This window comes from Aedes albopictus, chromosome 2 (assembly GCF_035046485.1).
Source record: "Aedes albopictus strain Foshan chromosome 2, AalbF5, whole genome shotgun sequence".
NCBI classification, from domain to species: domain Eukaryota; kingdom Metazoa; phylum Arthropoda; class Insecta; order Diptera; family Culicidae; genus Aedes; species Aedes albopictus.
The window spans coordinates 399,998,736-400,023,467 of NC_085137.1; the positions used below are offsets into that span (position 1 = coordinate 399,998,736).

At 42.9% G+C, this 24,732-nt stretch overlaps 1 protein-coding gene across 6 annotated transcripts; it reads left to right on the forward strand.

Moving 5' to 3' along the window:
* Positions 1-3,067: 3,067 nt before the first annotated feature.
* LOC109408007 (uncharacterized) lies at positions 3,068-22,757 on the forward strand. Of its 6 annotated transcripts, XR_003899082.2 has the most exons (7): positions 3,068-3,426; positions 4,363-4,497; positions 15,603-16,360; positions 16,716-17,347; positions 17,414-17,526; positions 17,785-17,966; positions 21,282-21,420. XR_003899082.2 is itself a non-coding variant. In XM_029879359.2 (6 exons), exons 2-6 carry the CDS (start codon positions 4,365-4,367, stop codon positions 21,545-21,547), a joined length of 1,902 nt encoding a protein of 633 aa, XP_029735219.1. In that variant the 5' UTR covers positions 3,068-3,426; positions 4,363-4,364; the 3' UTR covers positions 21,548-22,757. The 6 variants fall into 6 exon arrangements, 5 of the variants coding, with proteins under 5 accessions (XP_029735219.1, XP_062709270.1, XP_029735221.1 ...); XM_029879359.2 differs by lacking the exon at positions 17,785-17,966 and having other exon boundaries at positions 21,282-22,757; XM_062853286.1 differs by lacking the exon at positions 17,785-17,966 and having other exon boundaries at positions 3,068-3,391; positions 21,282-22,757.
* Positions 22,758-24,732: the final 1,975 nt, after the last annotated feature.

Below are 24,732 nucleotides of genomic sequence, written 5' to 3' on the forward strand. Positions count from 1 at the left end.
AGAAGAACGAGTTGGGACAAGTGGTGAAGTGTAAAGCCCGCATAGTGGCGCAAGGCTTTGCGCAAAAGTACGGAGTTGACTTTGATCAAGTGTACGCCCCTGTAACACAACACGCGACATTCCGCACGTTCCTCGCTGTGGCCGCGAAGAAAGGACTCGCCGTTAAACATCTTGATGTTAAAACGGCCTATTTAAACGCCGAACTGGAAGAAGAAGTGCTAATGAAGCAGCCGCCGGGCTACGCAGTTCCGGGTCAGGAGGAGCTTGTGTGCCGGCTGCGGCGCAGCATTTATGGCCTGCGACAGTCGGCAAGGTGTTGGAACTTGAAGCTGAAGGAAGTTCTTGGCCGGCTTGGTTTCCAACAGTCAACGGCAGACCAGTGTCTGTTCATCAGAAAGGTACGTGGTAAAACTGTTTTTCTATTAGTATATGTTGACGACATGCTCGTCGCTTCGGCTGATGATGGAGAGATCAAGCGGGTGATTGATGCTCTCACCGGAGAGTTCGAGCTGACTTGCTTGGGAGACGTGAGTCACTTCCTAGGCATGGAGGTGAAGCGCGAAGAAGGAGCTTTCAAACTTCGGTTGCTGGCTTACATTGATCAGCTGATCGACAGATTCGGGATGAGCCAGGCCAAAGCAGCGAAAAGTCCTATGGATCCAGAGTACGCCAAAACCGTGGATGCCAGCAATGAACTCGAGAATCCGACGCAGTATCGAAGCCTGGTGGGTGGCCTTCTCTATCTTTCGGTATGTGCTCGACCGGATGTCGCTGCTAGCGCAGCAATACTTGGTCGGAAATTCGCTAAGCCCACAGAACGTGACTGGATCGCCGCCAAACGTGTATTACGGTACCTCCGCGGTACGAAGGATTACTACCTACACCTGAGAGCGGGTTCTGGTAGTGTATTGACGGGATACAGCGACTCAGACTGGGCTGACGATGTTGAAACCCGCCGATCAACGTCGGGATTTGTCTTCAAATACGGCGACGGAGCGATAGTTTGGGCTAGCAGACGTCAGACGTGCGTGACACTCAGCTCGATGGAGGCCGAGTATGTTGCGCTTTGCGAGGCCAGCCAAGACGTCATTTGGCTGAGACACCTCCTGAAGGATTTGGACGAGGAACAGCTGAAGCCGACGATTCTGAGAGAGGACAACCAGAGTTGTATAACGTTCGTGAAGACAGGTAGATCAAGTCGTAGGTCGAAACACATCGACACGAAGGAGCGATTCGTGGAGGAGCTCTGCAGGACTGGACAGTTATCCCTGGAGTACTGCCCGACCGACGTTATGGCTGCTGATGTCCTAACCAAGCCGTTGGGACCGATCAAACTCGAGCGATTCCGGGAAATGCTCGGGGTTACAATGTAAAGATGCTGCACATTGAGGAGGAGTGTCGGGAGGCAATGATTACGCCCTTTTCCATTTGTACGACTAGACATCCGCACACCCCTCGCTCAACTAGAGACAAAACACAATTATTATTACAACAAAGTTTGCCGCGTCTTGTAAACCTAGGTGTTGCGGATAGAAGCGGTTTTATTTCTCAAGCTAGCCAACACATACCAACACACTCCCGGCACACAGCTTGTAAACACGCACGAGCGTTCAATTTTCTTGCAAACACCTCTCTCAGCGCAGTTGTCAAACATGCCGTCGCGACGCTGTTCGGAAATGGTAAACATGATCAATCCACCATTATTCCAATTTTGTTGTCGTGTTCAAAGTTTATTATTTTCCATTCGCGATGGAAATTTGGATGGATAGTTGTTACAAAATTAGCTAAAATGGGCTCAAAACAATGTTTATTCTTCTCCTCGCTTTCCAACGGATTGATAGTGGCAAATGGAGATATCGTCACAACAGTTTTGATTATATCCGCAGCACCTAGATAACAATACTCTTCAATCAAGCACACAGGTACAACAAGGTTTAACATAACCTCTATCTTCAATGTTTGGCTCCCAATGTTTGGCTCCCGCTGAGAGAGCATATTGAGTCAGTCCGCGACACTCAGTTGTAAACGTGTCCGCGCTACCGAATAAATCTTTCTTTGTTAAATCGTAGTTTTTCCTCGCGAGTTTCTAATTATTTATCCCAGATTCCGATTCCCTGCGTCCGCTGGGTTCTTGGCTAGTGTCCGCCGCGTGTCGTCGATACTCTGCTCGTCGTCGTGTTCCACCGGGAAGGACGTTCCGGATTCAAAGACTCCAACACATATCACATGTCTGTCTGGGGTAAGGTCGCTTTGCACAAATTTAGTGTGGTCTGGAAAATATGCGCAAATGAGTGATCGTTACACATTTCTGAGTGGATCGATTTGAGCGTGAATATTGTCGTTTTGTGAAAAGGCTCATAGCTGGCGTTCGGTTTGAATAGGTCGTATGTTTGCTCTGACTCCTATACTGATAGGACCTATTCAAATCGAACGCCAGATTGGGTTTATTCTACACGGAGAGACGAAACTACCCAAAAGTGAGTTCTTTCCACCCAACTTCGGGGTTGCGTGCGTCAAGCCAATTTTGAGTTGATGGAATCGATGTTTTTGTTGGGTTGTTCCCGCTTGCTTCCATGTGAAAGAAACACCTAATTTTAAGTTTTTTCCACCCAACCGAAATTTTGACTAGGTTGTATTCACTCAAATTTTGAGTACTGTGCTAGAAACTCAATGTTGGCTTGACGCACGGAACTGCAAAAGTTGGGCTGTTTCTCTCTTCACTCTCTGACAACAACAGAAAGAGCGCATGAAAAGGGAGATGAAAAAGAACTCAAAATTGAGTTTAAAAGTACCTAATTTTGAGTTTTTCAGTTTCTCCGTGTACGTTTCTGGCAACTCTTCAAAAATCTGCCACATGGGTCATATCTGTCAGGATTTTGGGGATTTTGTTTTGTTTTTGTTTTTCATCTCCATCGACCCCCCTCCGTGTATGGTCCACTGCACGAATTTCTGCTGGCCTGCTTACTCTCACAGAAAATTTGACGTTTGAGCGGTGCCGACACCGCTCAAACGTCAAATTTCGTGTAAGAGTAAGCAGGCCAGCAGAAATTCGTGCAGTGGACCATCAGTCAAAATGCATCCATCGCAGTGAGTGAGTGAAGTGGTTGGCGTGCGATCAAAACAGAAATTTTTCCATCGCTTCTTTTTATGTTTTCTTGTGCATTTGTGGATTTTGTGCAAAAAATATTGTGTTTTTGGTTCAAGTTCGACAGCTGAATGTAGCTGGCACAGAAACCACGTAGTGAATCAGTGCAGCGCTTGCTGGAATTTGTGTAAATTGCGTTTATTTTTTTGGCCAACAAGCTGCGTAAATTTGAGAAGCAATAAACGCTCAACATAGGGAAGTGATTGTTGGCAGAATCAAGAAAACAGTTTGCGCTGCTGGCATCAGGTAAATCCATCATCATCGTCATCGAAGAAATCAAGGTAATTGATCAGTGTTCGATAAATCGTAACAGCAAGCAATAGGTAATTATTGGGCATCACCTTTGGGGTCAATCAACCACTCGGGCTGGTGGTGGTGGCGGGGGATGAACGTCGGTGCTTTACTCTTCGCCCGCACCTTCCCCACGACGATCCCGATCAGATGATTATTACGCGCCTCAACCTTGAACGTATCAAGAGAGGGCATTGCGTAGCTCTACCCAGTTCAATATGGTAGATGGTAGATGTATACGTGCTACAGCTTCCTTCCAATGCTCTCAGTCTGGACGAGATTTTGGAGGACGCTGGCGTACAAAGTAAAAAAAAAATATCGTCAAATGATCAATACGTGCCAGAACGAACGAGTATACATCAGGCTCGCTATAGGGTACGGTACACCGTTCGTTTCGACTCAGGGAACATTGCACTATGGTCCAGTCAGTAAATACTTGAAAACATGTGCTATAGGGCACTGCACTGTTTTGATTTTGTATGGGATTTTGACGTTTCTTGGCCTTGTTGTTTACAAAATTTCTGTAAGAGTGAAAGAGAAGGGGAGAATTTCATGCAGTTCCCTATGCACGATGAGCAAGGTTTCTTGTCTGTTAAGATCCCAGTATTCAGAGTCAAATATTTATCCAAAAAGAAACCAATGCTCAAACATCTTGTTTGACTCGATCGAATTTTCATAAGTGTCAAACAGATGTTTGATTTTTAGTTCACCTGTTTACTTGAGGCCTTAGTTTCGTGCCTTTTAGATTTAGTCTTATTTGACTCACTGGACCATAGTACGCTGTAAAGCGGTAATACGAAACCTGTTTACAGAACGGCGATCGCATGCACGGTGTACATGAACCTTTCGCTCGTTTCGAGTTCTATTCTGATAGGTATTCACGTTTTCCCCATATAAACATTTCCGCTTTCCGACCGGCTATGAAGCAATGCAATCGGATGGGCATGACCGGGACAACTGCGCCGCTGCCGGAATCGACCCCGTCGAATGTGACAATACACTGCATCATCCGTCCAGCAGTAGTGCGGCTGGCACTGCCACGGGCTCCGGTTCGGCCAATGGTTTGTTCAATTCAGATGCATCTAGCATAGCACCCACCCCTCACAACTCTGTTTGATGATAACTTCAAGAGCACTTTCCCTCGTGATCGATGTGTGGCAACAAATTATTGAATGTTTTTTCCTCTTGCCTCTTTTCGTTGTACCCTCCATATGTCACTCATTAATGGCCTTCCACATTGGCGCTTCCATCCCTCCGGAATGAATCTCTCTGTCTCTGCTATCTCTCTGAACATACATATATAGTATATAGTATATACACTATAGTGTCTCGATGCACATTTACCTTCCATGTGATGATCGGATGGCGATCGATTAGATGTCTGCTGTTTACAAATTCTTTATAATCTGTTATTGATTTCTTTACACTACTTTCTACAACCTTGCGATGTTACTTATTAATTTTTATAACTTTTATTAGATGTTTTATTTTTCCTTGTTTGTCAATATCGACTGTTCTTAAATATTACTACATTTTTTTTTTCGTTTTTCCCTTGATGTCACACACCTGTTGCATGTGAATCAATTGTAAATAAGAAGACGCTTGTGTCGTCATATCAACTTGAAAATTATGTTGAACACTCTCTGCAATTAACTGTTTTTCACTATAAGTCAAACTCACCTTTACGGGTCCAAAATTCGAACGTTACCCTACAACATGTTAATGATATTACGTTTTCACTTGATCTACACATGTTTTCTAATGCCAAGAAAGTCGGAAAAAAATCTTACAAGTTGAACCTTGGCTGGAGGTTTCCCGATCAAAAAGGAATAACAAATTTGTAATACAATTACCAATATCAAAGGTTGATAGCTATATCAACGTTTGTTATATTTAGGCATATTTGATGGAATAGGTCCGAAAACATGTTTTATTATACCATAATTATAGCAAGATCAGTAGTTATATGTTTCAAATTAAAATGCCATTTGATCATCTTTATATCAATATTATGACAAACTCAGTCATAGTTAGTTATAGTTTTGAACAAGCAATGTAGGGAATCGCGCCACTTGGGCGGTGGCTTCTATATTCGTCTGTTTTCCACTATAACTCTGTCAAATTTGAACCAATTGACACAACTTTTGGAATATGGTGAGATAGGTATAGTGTCTACCCGTGTACAATATTTCAAGTCAATTGGTTCAAAATTGACTGAGTTATAGTGGAAAACAGACGAATATAGAAGCCACCGCCCAAGTGGCGCGATACCCTATAAGTAACTGTTGGCGATACGCGCCTATGCCGATTTTCGAAGGACTTTCTTCGCTAGTCCTAGACTAGCACCGATTGGCACTTCACTCGCGGAAGTGCCAAGCACAGAAGTTTTCTTCGTCCTTTTTTAGGGGGGGGGGGGGACTTTGCCGTTTTCTGTGTTTAACACCGTTGATCACACGCGCCGAGGGTAACGAACTTGGGAACGTGTCATCGACCGACCAGGGAAACGGGACGAGAACAAGATCGAACGTAGTGTCGAGTTCAAAGTATATATGCTTACTATTCTACTATGTACAATTTAGCTATGTACAGCGCTGCCGAATGACCATCGGTCAAGTCTCCAGAGCTTTATAATATCAGTCATGTCAGTTGACTACTGGTGTTGCACTGCCATCACTATCACTGCAGGCCGATCAATATCAAGACGACAATGACAGGCAACGACATGATACTGACCCGCACTTCAGATCATTATCATTGCAACTGAACTGATATTTTGGCGCTACTAGCCAAATCGCAAAATTTCAAATGATCAACAAGTGATACTTATTTTTTTATGCCACATATTAAAATAGTATCACTATAGGTAGGTGTTCATTTCGATTTTTGAACGAATTTTAAAGATGGCCTATCAGTGATATCAACACGCCATCACAATCAGTTCAGTTGTGATGGAGTAAGCAAAGTGACAGTGATTCAACAGAGTATACGCTGTCTTGGATCGCAGTTAGCTATCAATATGGGCTATTTGCCTACCTTTGATAGTGACAGGAAGCAACTCTGGTTCTTTCGCTCTCAGTGTGCTTTACATATTGAGGCAAGAGATGAAATTGTTGATCTTATTTCGATTTCATTGATTACGTCCAGCGATGTATGACTGAGTAGTTTACGGTGTCGGTAAGTGCCATTTCGCTGACACGGGAATCCAGGGTGTACCTCGGATGTAGTTGATTCGTAGTCGACGACCGGGAACAAAGAAAAGGACCAGGTAGATCATACGTGGATGGGTTAAAATATTAGACCTGCAATTACCTTTGCAGAAACACAGGCGCGCATTGAGAAGTTTTCCAATTAAGGATTGCTCTACCTAGTTTCTGTTACTTGATGACGATATCGTCCTTTCCGGAATGTCTGATGGTTTTCCCCAGCAGCCAGTTTTCTGGTGGAACGTTGTCGTCCTTGTTGCTGACGAAGGCGCCGATCTCGATAACGACTGGCGGATTGCAGCAGATGAAAATGACCACGTAGACTTCGGTAGGACCACGCTTTCGAGCTACTGCCTTCTCGTAGAACGATCAATAGTAGTCGACCCCATACACAATAAACAGACGCGACGGCGAAACCTGCGAGAGCGGCGCTGGTCCAAAGATAAATGCTTAAATCGTTGGCTGGACTAGAGTGGGCTTGGATCGGAAACAAGTGTGGCATTGGTGGAAGACAGACTTTACAAAGTTTCTGGTACCTACATGCAGATACATGTAAACTGCTAGCCAGCATAGTGGTTTCTGCTTTTAGTGGTGTTGCGTGTACGTACACGTTGCATTACACGAACACTACCTGAGTTACTGGTTGAAAATAATAAACAAAAATCAGCTGTTCCCGGCAAAATCAAATGGGCATATTTTCAACCAGTAGATTTGCATTAGTGTTCGTGACGCCGCGCTGCGAAACCACTATAGCAGACAGCGGATGTTTGGCGAACATACACAGGGAAAAATTTCTACTCAGTGGCTGAGTTGATCTTACTCAGAAATCGAAAAATCCTTTGTTTTCTTACTCAGTTTCCGTTAAAAGTGGGACAACCCATTGCCAATGGGTTGTCCCACTTTTAGCCGAAACTGAGTAAGAAAACAAAGGATTTTTCGATTTCTGAGTAAGGCCCACTCAGTCATTGAGTAGAAATTTTTCTCGGTGTAACGATAAGGGAACGTTCAAAAATTACGTCCAACATTTGGGGGAGGGGGGGGGTCTAGAAAAGTGTGACAGTCCGTGTATTGGGTATAGGAAAAGTGCGTGACAGAGGGGGGAGGGGGGGTCTAGAAATCCCGAAAAACGATGGACGTAATATTTGAATCTTCCCTAAGGTGCTTGTTGGCGGTGGATAGTGCGGCATTACGTAGGCGAACACCAATGCGGAGAATACCGTCTTCCTCGATGAAGGGTTTCAGCAGCTTGAGCGCTGATGACTTGGCGACACGATCACCGTGTCCTAGATCCGAGAATGCTTCGTGCTGTGCCATGCGGAAGGAATTTTCAGCGTGCTGAAAATCGGCGGTGGTGAGAGATGGTTTCCATTTGTTGTTGCCGCTTAACTCAGCTATGTTCGATCTTGAACGGCGCCGCTGTGCACGCACCTTCAGACGGTGCCGATAGCGACAGCGGATGCTGCTACTCGGCGAAGCTTGTTGTAACCGCAACAGCGGGAAAACAAATCTCCACAGAATGGGCCTTTTCATTTGACGTCTTAAATCAGCTGATTGTTCGGGCGTTTGACAGTTCTTCTATGAAGATGACTAGCAGCTGTTGTTCAAGCTTTGTAAACAAATGCATGCACGGATCTGTCACATGAAAAGGCCTATGTAGTTTGCGCAGCTGTCATCGTGTCGACTGAAGTTTTGCGCCCTTCCTCGGACGCAATAGGACAGTTGGCTTCGTGGATGGTGATCTTGAGTCAGCAGTCCGGCGCCAGGGTAAGCCCGGATGGTCCTTGCCACCAGCGAGACGAGTTGAGGATGTCTGTTGGATTGAGTCTGCGAGAAATGTCGTCTGCAGAATTCTCGGAGCCAGCGATACGCCTCCAGTGGTCGGTGCACGTGGTGTTCTGGATTTTAGACACCCGATTGGCGACGAATGATGAAGCGCGCAGCCACTGCAGCACGGTACTGGAAGAACTGACCAGAAATAGGCGGGAGTGGTGATCTTCAAGTGGCTGGATGGCGGTTCGTGAAGTGGTTGGACATTCAGATCTTCCGGCGGACCATCCTGCAGCACTTCATGAGTATTTGATCGCGCGTAGTCGTTGCAGCGTACAGCTCTTCACGGCGGTTTTCTTTGGACGATCTAACTGGACTCGATGGAATTGTTTCCATGTCCCAGAGTTTTCGTAGAGCGGATTCCAGTCGATCATAAGCGGTAGAGAGGTAGCAGATACGTGGAATACAGGTAGCCGATCAAGAGGCGGGACCAGTGACCGCCCAACCAAATGGAGTTTCGACTACCCACGGAAGACCTTAGGTAGGTTTCACTACCGATGACGAGGTCAACACTTCTGGGAACACTGAACTGCGGAGCTGCTAGCTGTACGTTGGGCAACTTCCATGCCGAGATGTCTATCGACATTGTTGGTAGATCCGACGACGGCTGCTTCAGTACCAAAAACAGCAGTTTCATCAAGATCGTTCGATCTCCCGGCTCGATGGTGGCAGTAATGGCACTACTGATTTTCTGCGTGGATGATCCGATACCTGCGACGGACACATCTATTGTAGACCGGCGACTATAGAGATTTTTCGCCAGGAGTTTCGAAATGAAATTCGACATCGATGCCGATGCCAGTTTGGACTGCCATGCTGACTTGACGGCAACCCGAAGCATCCACAGATTGGGAAGTGGATGGGCGCGGTTGATGAACCAATGGAGCCGCTGGAGCAGCGGGCTCCGATATTACGGTTGGCTCGGCTGAACTTGTTTGGATTGCTGGAGTAGCGGATACTTGCACTGGAGCGGAATCATGTAGAACCGAGTGGTGCTTCTCACGGCACGTACGACAGCTGAACTTGGAACCACACTTCTTGGATTGATGACCGAAGCTGAGGCAGTGCCAACACAGCCGCTTCTGGGAAACCAGTTCACGAAGCTGGCTGACACTTTTCCCAAGGAACACAAGTTCGTAAGGAATGACTGTCCGAACACGAAAGTGGACACGAATAGCTTGGAGGGGATGCTGTTGCGGCGTTGGCTGACATTTTCTCCTTGAAGCTCTTCTGCGGATTGCCGGCCACCTTCTACTAGGCGGAGTAATGAGTCTCTGGTCCTACGGACTGTAGAATCCGTACCCGTTGATATAGAATTTCGACCAGTTCATCGTACTTAACGTCGTCCTTCTGGCTGGTTATCTCCTCCCAGGCGTAATGTGTCGCTTGATCCAGCTTGTAGGAGAGCAGGAGGATGAGTGGCAATTTCCAATGATCCACGGGTTCGCCCAGTTTAGATAGGGCGCGAACTTGACGTTGGTAATCGTCGACCAAGCCGTGGATGCGCGTTGCACACTCCTGCTTGACTGCTGGCAGATCGTAGAGAGCCCTGAAGAGCTGCTTCTTAAGGTACTTCCGGTTGTCGTACCCGTTGTAGGCTTACTCTACCACATTCAGCCGAACGAAGAAATTTACCACAGTACCTTTTCAGCAGCGCGTCCCATGTCGTCGCGTAGTTGTCAGCCTCGATGTTCACTGATTCGAAGAGTTTCTTGGCACTACCTTCGAGGGATTGAAGGAGATACTGGAGCTTGGCTACCGCGGGAATGTCTCCGTTCACGTGGACCATCGAAGTAAACGTGTCCCGAAATGAGATCCAGCGCGAGAAATCACCGTTGAACTTCGGCATCTCGATTTTGGGTAAGCGGGGTTGGAAATTCGGCTGATGATGATGTGGATCTTGCATCGAATCGTTGAGCGCTGACTGGTTTGCGTCAGCCACGCGCTTCAAGAGCAGGAATCCCTGACATTCCCCGTAATCTTCGTTCAGCTTGTCCAGCGATTCAACACGCACACACAATTGACAGCTGTCGCGAATGAATCGCTCCAGTGCATCTAGCAATTTGATCACGCGATAGGCTGTCAGCCAATAGCTTCTCCTCTTTGCTGGGCATCGCGAACGAAAACGGTGGTTGAAGTCGAACGAATAATCCTTCCCGGCGCGCAACTGACCGTTTCTACGCGAAACCGAACCGGCGAGGGTTGAACACAATCGAACGATTTGCTCCTTCCCGTCGCGGTGTCAAAACCCTTTCGCGACGTTAAAATTCGACGGCTTCCAACTCGATTCGCGGCCGCCTAACCACCAAGTCACAATAGCAATTCGAAATAGCTACCCACTTTCTTACGTTCTATCACGGCTACTGCTAGCCAGATGCAAAAAATTGGAACGGACTCACCGGAAGCAATCCTTGGGGCGGATGCTATCCAAAAGCTCGATGGATTTGCGCCAAATGGATCCAATGGCTCCAGAATGATGGCACCGTGTTACGTTCCCAATCCACGCAAGCACGCGTTGAAGATGGTGAAGACGATGACACAGGATCATTCTCATTCACCTTCCACAATGGCCACGAACAGTTCACAAAGTCCGATCTTCCTCTTCACTGCAGAGTAACACTCGCCTTAGTGCACTCTCAAGCGCGAAATAGTTCTTCACGCTAACCACTCACACGAAACGTTTGCCGACGGTAGAAAATGTTTCGAAAGTTTGCTTCTTTCACCCGCAATCGAAACACTTGAACGGATAATCACTATCGTCGTTCACCAAAAGTACCGTCTCAAAATCGTTTTCGCAATCGCACCAATGAAATAAATAAGAGTTATTTTGAAGATTATTTTTTGATTTGCTCTAATGAAGTTGAGAGGAATTCTTTGGGGCTTTCGTCATTGATTTCTTTGAGAAATAATCTGTGTATTTCATCACTAGTTCATCCGAAAATCCCTTTTGCTTTCAAAATTTCTCCAGAAATCCTTTTCGTAAATCTTCAAAGTACTCCTCCTAGTACTTCTAGTACTACTTCATAGTACTGTAGTAATCCTTTAGGAATGTTATCAAAGCTACCTTCAAAATCAACCCAATAATTCTTTCCGAGTACATCTTGGAATTAATCTTCATTCTTCAAAGATTCCTTTAGAAATTCCTCCAAAAATTCCTGCAAGCGTTTCTACAAGGATTTCTTCGGAAATTCCTCCAAAATTCCCTTAGAAACCCTCCCAAGGATCCATTCCGGTATGGCTTCAAGCATGATCTCAGAAATTCATGAAAGATATTTTCCATGAGTAACTCCTGCAAGATTCCTTCTTGGAGAAATCTCTGAAGAAATCCTTGGAGAAATTCCGTAAGGTTCATATGAAGGATTCCTTGAACGACTTCATAACATAATGCTTGAAGGGCTTTATGAAGGATTTCGAAAAGGCATTCCTGAACGAGTGCTTGAAGAAATTCCTAAAAAAAATCCTTGAAAGAATTCCAGAAGTATTTCTTGAAAAGTTCCTGAAGAAATGCTTGGAGAAGTTCCTGAAGGAATCATTGTAAGTATTCCTAAATCAATGCGTAGAAGAATATCTGAAGCAATCCCTGAAAAAAGCTCGGAAGTTAATCATAGAGGATTTTTTTTTGTAGAAATCTTTGAAGTAACTGCTAGATAAATCGTAATACATATCCCCGAAGGCAAGGTAAGTATTTACCTTGCCCGAAGGAATTCCCGCAGAAACGCTTCAAAGAACACTTGGAAAGAAATACTTGATAAAATAGTTGGAATGCGTTGATTTCACTTATTTTTTTACACGAGGGCAAAAATAATCGACAAACTAATGTTTTTAGGGTTTGGCGTGACATGTGTTCAGATCTTGATTTTCATAAATGGGACCCATGAATTCCAGCTGCTACCTTAAGCTAAGTCAACAGCTATGTTTGATCCTGTGGTTAGGATATCAGGGACGCTTTCTTATTGCTCATAAATTTTATTTCCATATCGGTACTGAATTTCATAAACTTTAATAATTTTAAACTAAACTACTTGAATAAAGTGTGCAGATTTACAATAATTGTTAATATAATAAGACTTCAAATCGCCCCCTTAATGCTAGAACTAGGTAACGCGTTTTGGAAAATGCGGATAAAAATGGCTGGTAAAACTTATCCTGGTATAAAACATACTCTTTGTTGGTCTTAAAAGTTGAATTAATATGTGTTTTCGAGTTTTCAATTGACAAACTTGTGTTTATTGTGGTGTACGTTCAGATATAAACAAATTTCTAGCGATTTCGCAAAACTAGTTACCTAATTCTAGCATTAAGGGGACGACATTAGCCAAAACCTCATGATAATCACGAAAGGGCCCTTACCGATGTCAATTATTCACAGGTCCGGGTGAACGTATATGTTTGCCTGTATTTGTCGATAAAAATATGTAAACAAACCGATCAGCTGATCGCGACGTCACGTTCGCCAGAAAATTTGTTCGCAGCTTCTGGAACGTGACGTCACCTTCGGCAACTTCGTGCGATTTCGACTTGCCGAAGTTAACATGACACGACTACTACTTCAAAATTATCATATCACAAACACCACTTTGCCCGATGGGCCTAACCTGGTGAAATTTAGAACATTGGGCCCTTACATACCTTACAGCAGATCTGCAAGTATATCCTATAACTTATAGGAAACTTTCGCTATTTAAAGAACTTTATTCAAACTAGTGTTAGTAACCTTCTCTGATTTGGAGGCCCCCTGAATTCGGGGGCCCGATAAAGACCGCGCCCCCTTGCTATGCCACCAGATGATTCGAAAAGACAATCGTGGCTGTACAGGAATAATCACTAATCCGGAAACAAAGCGAAGCATACATATATGTACGTACATAGATGTCGAGTAACACTTTTTCCGGGACAACAAGTATTGCTCCAAGGTTTACATCAGTAATTTATTGTGAGATTCCTTCAAGCATGTTTCCGAAGATTTCTTCTGAAATAGTTCCATAAATGTTTCAAAAAATTATGGAAAAAATCCTGCAGATTCATTTAAGACCGGAGAAATCTTCCACATATTGATTCCGGTTTAACTTTCAAGGATTCTTTAAAGAACTCCTACAATGATTATGTACCTATCATGAAGTTCTCCAAAATTTCCTTCAAGAAGTTTTCCAAAAAAAATATTCAAGAATTTCTTTAAGGATTCATCCAACCATTTCTTTGAGAATTTCTCCAAAGGATAATTGCGCAGTCCATCCAATGGTTGCTTCGGGATTTGCTCCAAAGATTTCTTTTTGAATTCCTCCAAGGATTTCGATTTGTCATTCTGTTCAACATCTTATGTCAATTTTTGTTGGCTGAGGAACAACTTCTCTATTTTTTTTACGTTTCACTCTACTCTGTTATAAGTTTGTAAAAATTATTTAAATCAAAACCTGTTATAACTATGATAGGGCCCATACAGCCAAGGCGGTAAACGCACGGGTATTCAGCATGACCATGCTGAGGGTGACGGGTTCGAGCTGAGAAGCAGGCTTTGTCCCAATGAGGACGTTACGCCAAGAAGAGGGAGAGAGAACTATGATAGATTCAACTATATTATTGATTTTTTAACACCTTCTTTTGCTAAGATTCTAATTCTGTTATAAAATCATCTTTCAAATAATAACTCCGCCAGTTATAATTTTGTTATTTCTATCTGACCGGGTTAGATATCAATCCGATGAATCTACTTATTGTAAATCCGTTGTGTGTATATCTTGTCTGTAAACTCTGAACAAATATTTCGTGTTTTCATCTCCTTATCTGTGAATGGGTTAGTAGCACCGTTATAAGAGACAAATTACACAGTCTATTACAGGGGTTACTCAAAATAACTGGGACAGGTAAAATTTTCACTTTTCAAAAAATGTTCAACTCGCTGTAACTTTTTGAAAAGTGCATCAAATATTCTCAATTTTTTACTGTAAGTTCATCAACTAGTTGTGTAACAGTAGTCCAATTTTGGAGAAGATCGGACCACTGTCCACGGAGTTATAAAGATTCTAGAAATAAGGTAAAATTATCCGATAGCCAACTTTGAGCTGTTATATCTCCGGATTCAATGAACCGCATGCAATGAAATTTTGACCATTCATGACTTGTATAATGAGCTATGAAAAACCTTTGACTTAGCTTAAAATTCTTAACACGGAAGAAAATTATAACGATTAGATTATTTTTCTAATAAAACACCAAATTATCCAAAACTTCAACATCGTTTCAAAATTCAAGATGCAAATTATAGTTCAATTAATTTCCCTCTAAATGACTTATATATAAATGTGTTTTGAAGGAAAGTTACAACATAGCCGCTAATAAATTGAGAAAGTAATGGGATGCATATTAGAAATTGATGAATTTACTAAAAAATCGTGAAATGAATGAAATCGTTATAACTTTTGCTCTTGTATAAAATTTAAAGTTAAGTTAAACGTTTTTAAGAGTTCATCATATAAGTCATGAATGGTCAAAATTTCATTGCAATCAGTTCATTGAATCCGGAGATATAAAAGCTCAAAGTTGGCTATCGAATAATTATACCCTTTTCAAGAATCTTTATATCTTCGTGAAGAATAGCCCGATCTTTTCCAAATTTGAACCACTGATACACAACTAGTTGATGAACTTACAGTAAAAATTTGAGAATATTTGATGCCCTTTTCAAAAAGTTACAGCGAGTTGAACGTTTTTTGAAAAGTGAAAATTTTACCTGTCCCAGTTATTTTGAGTATCCCCTGTATTTGTAGAGTACAATCACTCTACATCACAACTGTAGTATGCAATGCACTAGCTGGTGCACTTAATATTCGCGTTTTTTGTTTTGCATCTATCTTTTCTCTCAGTTTGAATCCGGATTGCAAGTCGTTAAGTTCAGTTCATTATAGAGTGTATTGTGTCTAGTACTGTGCACAGAACCATGCTCCTTGGGCATACTATGGTCGAAAGGATCGAGGTGGAACACCTTATCGAGTACTTTATTTCGCTGGAAACGAAACGCCACCGGCGTAAAATGGTAGTCCATCCTGATCCACGTACGATTTTGTCACTAGTTTATTCTCTTACTTTTAATCATATCGTATCTTCCGAATCACGTGCTAAATCGCTGCTTTTTTTTGCAGTTCGGTCCCGGGTGCGCTACTGGCTCAACGACATCGTCGATGAGATGCGCAAGAAGAGTCCCGCCTCGGTCCAGAAATGGGTCGACTCGATACAGATCCCTGGCCAGGCCGGACCCAGTGCCGAACCGGGGACATCCTCGGCCGAGCTAGCAGGAGGGTCACACCACCATCACGACGCCTATGCGGCTGAACCGTCCGGCTTAGCCGAATCGGGCGGCGAATCCGGTTCCGAGCTGGATCGCGAAAGCAATGAAGATGTACTTAGGGTTGATGTTCCTGTGTCTACTACCTCCGACGAGGAGTTTATGCCCTCCACAAGTCCCCAAGTGGAACACCGAAGCGACGCCGGTTCGGCCATGTCCATAAAGAGTTTGCTCTCGAAGAAGAGCCTACTGGAGAAGTTTAGTCGCAGTCACACCAATCTGCAGGAACAGGAGTTGGCTGGGCAAGACTCGGTTGACCATCCAGCGGAGGATGAACCGCGCAAAAGCGCGTCGCTGGCCTCCATCGGTAAGATCAAAATCAACGAGTTCTATGACAAGCTTAGCATGAACAAGGCAAAGTACAATCTGATGAAGGCCAAGAAGATCGACATCCGTAACATGCTTGGGGCTGGTAAGGACAGTGTCGCAAAGCAAAGAGAACAACCGGAACCGGAAGTTTTGAGGCCTGATGAAGAAAAGGAAGACATGGAAGCAACTGTTGTGGAGTCCATTACCGTGGAAGACGGGAGTGACTTGAAGCAACAACAATCAGAGGTGAGTGAGCATTGTTATCTATTTTTTATCTGTATCGACAAAATTGTTAGACTATGGTTAGTTCATTTTGGGGTCCACGGCTTTACTTTCCTTCCCGAAAAGAAATTACATAATTGTTTCCTTCTCTGATGATTGTAAGGCGGTCCTATGAACTCTCGAATGATACACATTGATAATTGAGCATGTAGGACATTTACATAGGGTGTTTTGTAAAGTTAGGTTTGCATTATACCAACCGTAGTTTATGCCAAGTGACTTTATACTAAACGACCTTATGCCAAATGACACAGATCCCAACAATAACAACAATGTTTAATTAGCTAGTTTCAATATGCATTTTTTTTCTAAATTACAGGCAAGCAGCAAGCTCAGTACCGGAGACATTTATGAGTTTTCATTCGATGAATCGTTCCCGAAGGACGAAGATCTACCGGACGTCAGCGAGGACGAAGAGAAGGAAAATCTGGAACTGCCGACGCCGGTGTACGACACCTACTTGAACCCACCGAAGGCGTATCACCGAATGGGTATCGGTAAGATTGGTCGCAGTTCGAGTGAAAATCCTCGCGCCAACAACAAGCGCTATAATCTGCTGGACATCGGTCGGAGTTTCAGCGAAATGAACGATGACGACAATTTCGTGATCAGCGAGTGCAATAACAGTTGTCCTAATCCGTCGTCGCTGAACACCAGTTCCAGCATCAACAACAGCAGTAGCAACATTCTGGCACGGTCCGTTCCGGTCAGTCCCATCCCGAGGACGTCCAGCAAGATTAGTATTCAACAGGAGAGCTCCCTAGCGGAATCGCCTCGACGACGAAGCGCCATGCTGATGAAGGAAAGCTCGCTGCAGTCCGATTCCAGCCGATGCTCCAGCGTTGAGAGCCTGTTGAATGCTCGAAAGCCGGACCCCGAACGGATACTGTTGAATTTGGGTTTCGGGCCGGCACCCCACAGCACCGATGTTCTGTCAAAGATTCCCAAAAGGTAGAAGTCAAAGTTTCCCTCATGTACTTAAATAACTCACTTACAAATATTTTTAACTTCTCACAGATTCCTCAAGCCATCGCAAGTGCGGGGCGTCGATACGGAAGCCTTTCTGCGCCAACAGCAACTGTCAATGCACATTCACGAGAATAGCGTACTCGGCTATCGTGGATTGGTTGGTAAGTCCTTTGCTCCTTCTCACTTTCACACCCAGTAAATTCATCATGACCGCGCTGGTAACAGCTGGTAACTAATACCATCATTGCGGGCTAAGGGTTCACACTATCACCAATCGGAAGAGGTAACAATCTACTAACTAAAAGGTGTCATTTCTCTTCTCTTTTCGTGCATCTTTCAAACTGTCCGGGTTCATGGTCATGGTCATGGTCACATCATACCCCCATTTCAACTATTATTCGTTCGTAACACACCACCAGGCGACTATGAAAAGTTGCACATTCTTCAGCGTTTTCAGCAGAGACCGATGTAAAGCTAGATCAGTAGGATCGAGGAAGATCACACAGAACGCCGTTATTGTCCTTTCTCTGAAAGTAAATTCACCTCCATCACTCACGATCACGAACGACACAAGACTTAGTCAATCACTGTAGTAGCAAGGGTAATGAAACGTTTTCTGACTTCATGCACGTTTGAATTGATTGTTTACTGAATATTAGAGATTTTTCTATTGTTTTCTACTGCTAGATAAAATGTAATGCATGTTAGTTATCCATCATAAACAAAATAATAACATTTTGCACTTATCATATTCAGAAAAACTCACAACAGGCAAAACCATCTTCGAAATATTTTCTTATCAATCCTACCTAATAAAAATTTGAATCATTCCTTCTTACACCAAACTTGCATTACACACGATTTATTCTGTAGAATTCTCAATCATTATTGCTACCAAAATCTCCTGAGATGTCTTCAAAGTTTTTCTGTGATAACTCGAGGATCCCTTTGAGATGTTTCCAAAGTCCTTCTGATACCAGATTCCCTTTGGAGTTCCCTTTGTCGAGTTCGTCTGGGATGCTTTCAAAATATCTCTTTCCCTTCCGGAGTTCGTCTGGGATGCTTTCAAAATATCTCTGGAATGTTGCCATAATACTTCTGGAAGCCTTAAATAATATCTATGGAGCGCTTCTCTAAAATCCCTCTCTCTGGGATGTTGCTCCCTCGCCTTGGATTGCTTTTAAATTGCCTCTACAACGCTTCCAGAACCGTTCTGGATGCTCCTAAAATCTCACTGGGATGCTTCCAGAGTCCCTCTATGATGCTTCCAGAATGCTTGTTAATTGCTTGCAGAGTCCTTTTGAGATCTTTCCAAAGTTCCTTTGCTTCCAAAATCGTTCAGGAATGCTTCCTGAGTCTACCTAGGATGCATGAACCTATCAGTTGTTCTCAGAACACTTCCGGCATGGTTACAAAATATTCCTAAGATGTTTTCACAATTTCTTCTGTATTCCTTCTAGGAGGCTTCCTTCCAAAATTCCTCTTGAGATGCTTCAAAAGTTATTTTTCTTTGCTCTAAGCAATGAATTTGTGGAAAAATGAGTGTTCATGGTTCGTCATCGGAGTTAGTTTGGCTTTCTATTCCGTAGAATCGTTACCTATTATGTGGCTTAGTTGATTAAAGCGCCAGTATAGCGAATACGGAGTCGTGGGTTCGAGTCCGACCAGAACGTCATTATTTCACAAATTTATTTCTCAATTTGTCAATTAATCAACATTCTGTGTCTTCTAATTTTCAACCTTTTCCAGGTATGTTCTTTTACCTTACTTTGCTTTACTTCCTTATAAATATTCCCGTATTCTTCCAGATTCCCTCTCGTATACTTTTAGACTTCCAGAGGAATTTTGTGTTAGACTTATGTCATTGAATTACAACAAAGACAATATCCTTTTTAGTACAGTGTATTTTATATATCAAACACGCATACACACACTATTACACTAACTCTGTAAACCACACGAAGCATAAATAAAACTTCATTCCAAGTTCGTTTGTTAATCGTACCACACGTTCTTTCTCTGTACTGCGTATATCACAACAGGTTATGGGCCTGTGCGCGGAGAAAAGAAAAAGTGACGCCATCTTGCAAAAAGACTAGTTTCGTTCGAATTTTTTGGCCGCGGTCGAGTGATTCGTCGCGATCGAGTATTTCGTCGTAAAAAAAAAAGTCGTCGTCGCAGCAAAATGGATGGATCCCGCTTTAGTATCCAGAAATTAAACAACAGCAATTACCCCAGCTGGCGTTTTAAAGTTGAGCTGCTTCTGATCCGCGAGGAGCTCTGGCGCTATGTCGAGCCAGGAGTCAAGCCGGCAGCTGTAGCAGGCGAGAGCAACAATTGGGCTCCTGATTGACGATAATCAGCATAGCCTGATCCGAGCCGTAAAAACCGCGAGGGACACCTGGCTCGCACTGAAGAACCACCATGAAAAAACCAGCCTAACCTCCAAAGTTTCCCTCCTGAAACGCATTTGCGATAAACGCTATTCGGAAGGGGACAGTATGGAAGAACATTTGTTCGACATGGAGGAGCTGTTTTCGCGACTTGCCAACGCCGGGCAGGAGCTGGAAGAAAACCTCGCAGTCGCAATGATCTTGCGAAGTCTTCCGAGCTCATTCGACGCCTTGACAACCGCACTCGAGAGTCGGGACGAAGCCGACTTGACATTGGAGCTGGTAAAACGAAAACTTCTTGACGAGGCTGCCAAACGTCAAGGCGCAGCCACGGATTCAGTGCGCTGAAGGTGAAGGAGGATTGCAGAAGGAAGAAGCAGGTCATCGTCTGTCATTTCTGCAAGCAGCCGGGGCATAAACAAAGGTTTTGCCGGCAGTTTATTCGTGAATCCGAGAAGCGAACCCACCCTAACCCGAAGCCGTCGAAGAAGAAAGAAGACACTGTTTCGTTTGCGTTCGTAACCTGTGCTACCGAGAGTGAAAACATAAACAATAAGTGTTGGATTGTTGACTCTGGCGCTTCCAGCCACACCGTCGCGGACCAAAACTTTTTTGTTGAACTGTGCCGTAGTGATGTTCAGTACGTTAAGCTGGCGGACGGAAAAGTGGCCAAAGTGGAAGGTCAGGGTCGTGGCGAAATCGAGTGTTGTAACGAAAAGGGTGAAAGAAGAAAAATGCAACTGAGTGCGGCACTGTACACGCCAACCTTAGCGATGAATTTGCTTTCGGTGTCGGCACTCACACAGAAGCAAGCGACAGTGGTTTTCAACGCTAGTGGCTGCAAAATCAAGCGAGGTGACGAAACAGTAGCGGTGGCCAGTCTCAGGCAGAGATTATATCAGCTAAGGCTACCAAACGAGGTTGTTTCGGTAGCGAAGAGCCAGCATAACGTGAACTGCAAGCACGTCTGGCACAGACGGTTCGGCCATCGAGAGCCGAATGCTATCAAACTTTTGGAGAAGCGCAATTTGGTGACCCCCCCACTATTCAACAATTGACGAATTATCCTGTTCAATTATGTTTTAATGATGAAACTTGAACAAAACTTCGAAAGAAACATCGACGCTTGACACATAAAAAACTATTTTTTCAGCATATTAATTTTGTTTCTGATTTGCATTTACAATCTGAAATACATTTAAAATTGTACTATTATTCATTTATTATTTTCATAAGTAGTTCATTAACAAATAAGTACTTAGTTAATGTTAGCTTAGTATTCATTCATTGAATTCCATGATCTTCTTTAATTAGTTTGTTAATTAAAATCAAATTGTTTTTCTCTTATGCCTCATAGCCTTGAAAAATTGCATGCACATTCCATTTCACCTACGTTTTGAAGGTTTCAAATCTAAATGTTTGCATCCCGTGTGATTATTTTGTCCTTGACACATCTCTACCGTTGGTAGTTTTTCCTCGTATGAATTGCCCTTCCACTAATCGTTATCCTATCAACTCCTCAGGAAACCCTCACATTCCACCATCGATGATAGTCGCCAAAATAATGGAGCGTTTCCAGGAGAACGAACGTGGCCGACTGGTACGCACTAGCACCCTGGCTTACGGAACCTCTGTCGAAATGTCCACCTCAGCACCCACCGGTGGCGGCGGCATCGGCCTAGGAGGGGTAGGAATAGGAGGCCACATCGAAAGCCGTAACTCGTCGGGGCCCCCCTCGCCAATCCTAATTCCGCGCCATGCATCTCTTGCCTCAGAAGGACGGGTCTAGCTGTTTTTTCCGGTCCCTCTTGTTTTTTTTGTTTCCCTCGATTTTAAAAGGGTAGACTTAGCTATCTCTAAAAGACTTTAACTATATTATTATATACAATGGGCGTCATGCCCGACACACTGAAACGAGCTTCGGAATCTTTCCACCACTATATACTTAATTTTGTGGTTTGATATATCAAATCAAAGAACTTTTATACTGTACTATTGCATTCTAGATCACCTATCTCTCGTAACATTCCTTTACATCCTTGATGCAGTGGATTTTGTTTGTTTTCGGACAATTTTTCTGTAGCGTTTGTGAATTTAATGTAAATTTGTCCATGAATATAAATTCGTAAATGAATTACTTCTTGACAATATTCTTGTTGAACCTACTTCTATGGTAGGATTATGAGTTAGGATTTGTTTTTAAGTTAGTGGTTCTCAGTAAAATCGGAAAATTTCAACAGAAAATCTCAAAGGAAGTACATAAACGATTTAGCTTCGGTGTAAATTTGTCCGAACATAAAGAAGATCCTGCGCAGCCGACAAACCAGACACACTCAGTATTCTACATCTGGATGATGATGACTAATATTTTTGATAGTAATTCCCTCTAGGAAACATTTACACACCCTTTGTGAACCCCTATGACAATGCGTGGTCCCGTAAAACTTATGACAGAAATAAAAAAAAAAAAGACAAAAATCCGCGGAAATAAAGCTTTAACCGTTGTTGTTTAGGAAACAGAACTGCACAGACACATATCTCTTTGTACGTACATACCTACTTGGGAGCAGGCCAAGTTTTATGACTTGTTGCAATATCGACTGTTAGAAAAGAAACATTCAATCGACTTTTATACTTAAACTACTAGATATGGCACTCTCTTGAACTTTTTAACATTCGCAATTATCTACATATGAAAACCTTTGAATCGTTAAAAATTAACTTTACTCAGTAAGATTTATCGTACATATTACACTTGTGGGACGTAACTAGCTCTTTCTCTTTTTTTGCACCAAATCCGTTACGGCGTACCTACGTCCTTCTATGTAGCTCAGCCTTCTTAGCCGATGACAAGTGAAAGCTATAAATCGTTAGAAACAAAGAATCTCTGTCAAATGAAGAATATTCGTTTTTTTTTTTCGAAGACACATTTATTTATAGACGATGATGATGTAGAAGATAAATTTAGGCTCAAAATAAGCAATCATTGTTGAGAATTATGTAGATGGAGTTAGTTTTGTCAAGTAAGTGCGTAATATCACTTCCCTGGTCGCTTCTGCAGAGAGTTTGGTCGATGCAGCTCCTTTTTTTCTCCGAATTTCTGTCATTGGCTTTTCATGATATCGAAGATGCAGCTCAGACCAAGTAACATAGTTCAGTCAAATAGACTTGAAGAGGTTCTGAGAACTACCATAAAACCGAAATGAAAGGTATTAAGTTTTATGGTGGCTCTCAAAACCTGAACAAAACTAATTGATCATCAAAATGCGGTAGCAAGTCAGTTGTGAGGCTACCGTCCACAAATTACATGTATACCGCTCGCAGGTCTCTGATGATGAACACCTGCAGCCGTTGAGTGTTCTCCACTGATACACGCCAAGTTTCACTGGTTTAAACTTGCATGGCAGCACTAGTCTTCATGATCCGTGAAGCCGTGTCAATCTTTGTGTATATTATCGCCCACTACACGCTGTTGGGCAAATCTGGCTGAGCTGAGACATCGATTTTTGTGAATCGATTTGAATCGGATCAGCAGAATCGATTCACCGATTTAATCGAATGCTTTGAATCGATGTGTTCACATCGATTCGATATTATAAAATATAAAAAAATGAAATGATTCGTTTACTGCATGGTATGTTTTATTTGTCTTAAAAAATTTGATATCAAAATATGAGATTCTACATCGAACATTTCGCGACTCTGATTCGAAAATAGAAATAACGTCGAGACAGTGCATTCTGCAAAACAAATCAAATTTTATATTTTTGAATCGAAAGAAAAATCTTGAGATCCTGAGATTCCTCGGAATTCCGATGAGGTATACCAATATAGTACTGAGATAAATTCCCGTAGAATGCTGAGAGAAACTCCCCGTGATCTTTAAAGAGACTCCTCCAGAATTCTAAATTCTAGAATTATGAGAGAGATTTCTTCAGAATGCTGAAAATGATAACACTGAAAACCTGAGCGAAAAGAAAGCAAGACTGTTCCGGTATCTTGGTAGAAATTCTCTCTGATTTTCCTGAGAGAGATTATTCCATATATATGAGACGGATTGTCTCAGAGCCCCGAGAGGAATTTTCCCAGAATCCTGAGAGAAGTTTTCCCTTGGGATGCTCCAGAATCCTCAAAGGGATTATCCCAGAATCCTGAGACGAAATCCAAGGGCGGTTCTTCCACATTCTTCAAACAAATTCAACTAGAATACTGAGAGAGATTCTCACAAAAAAAAAGGATTTTCTAAATTTTATGGGAATTCCCCATGAGACTTAAAAGAATCCTGAAAAGGATAGCTTAGAATCCTAAGAAGGATTACTCCAGAATCCCCTCAAAATAATGGGCGGAATTACCAAAGAAACCCGAGATATACTCTTACTGAATTCTGGGAGATAGGATTCCTCCAGAATCCTGGGATGAATTCCTCCAGATTTTTTTTCAAATATTTTCCCAGAATTTCCCTTACATCCTTTGGTGAATTCGTTCATAATGTTGTCAATAACTCTGCCAGAATCTCGAAAGGTATTCCCCAGAATTCTACGAGTGATTCCCCCAGAATCCTGAGAGACATCATAAGAGGGATTCTTCCAGATTCTTGAGAGAAATATATCTAGAAACCTAAGAGGGATTTTTCCGAAAATCTGATAAGGATTCTCACTGGAATGGATTACGAAAACTTCTAGAATGGACTTCCCCAGCATCCTGAGAAGAATTCGCTGGTATTCTGAGAGGTATTCCCAAATAAAACAGAAAAAATACCTCAGATTCTCAAGAGAATCTTCCCATAATCATGCCAAGGATTTTCCCTTATTACTAAGAGGGATTCTTCCATGATCCAGGATTTCTTTGAGCAACTGCTCCAGAATACAGAAAACAGAATGCTGGGAAGGATTTCTTGCGAACCCTAAGAGGGATCACAAAACCTATGCAAGGGATTCTCCAAAATCTAAATTTATCTAGAGAACTCTGCCCAGA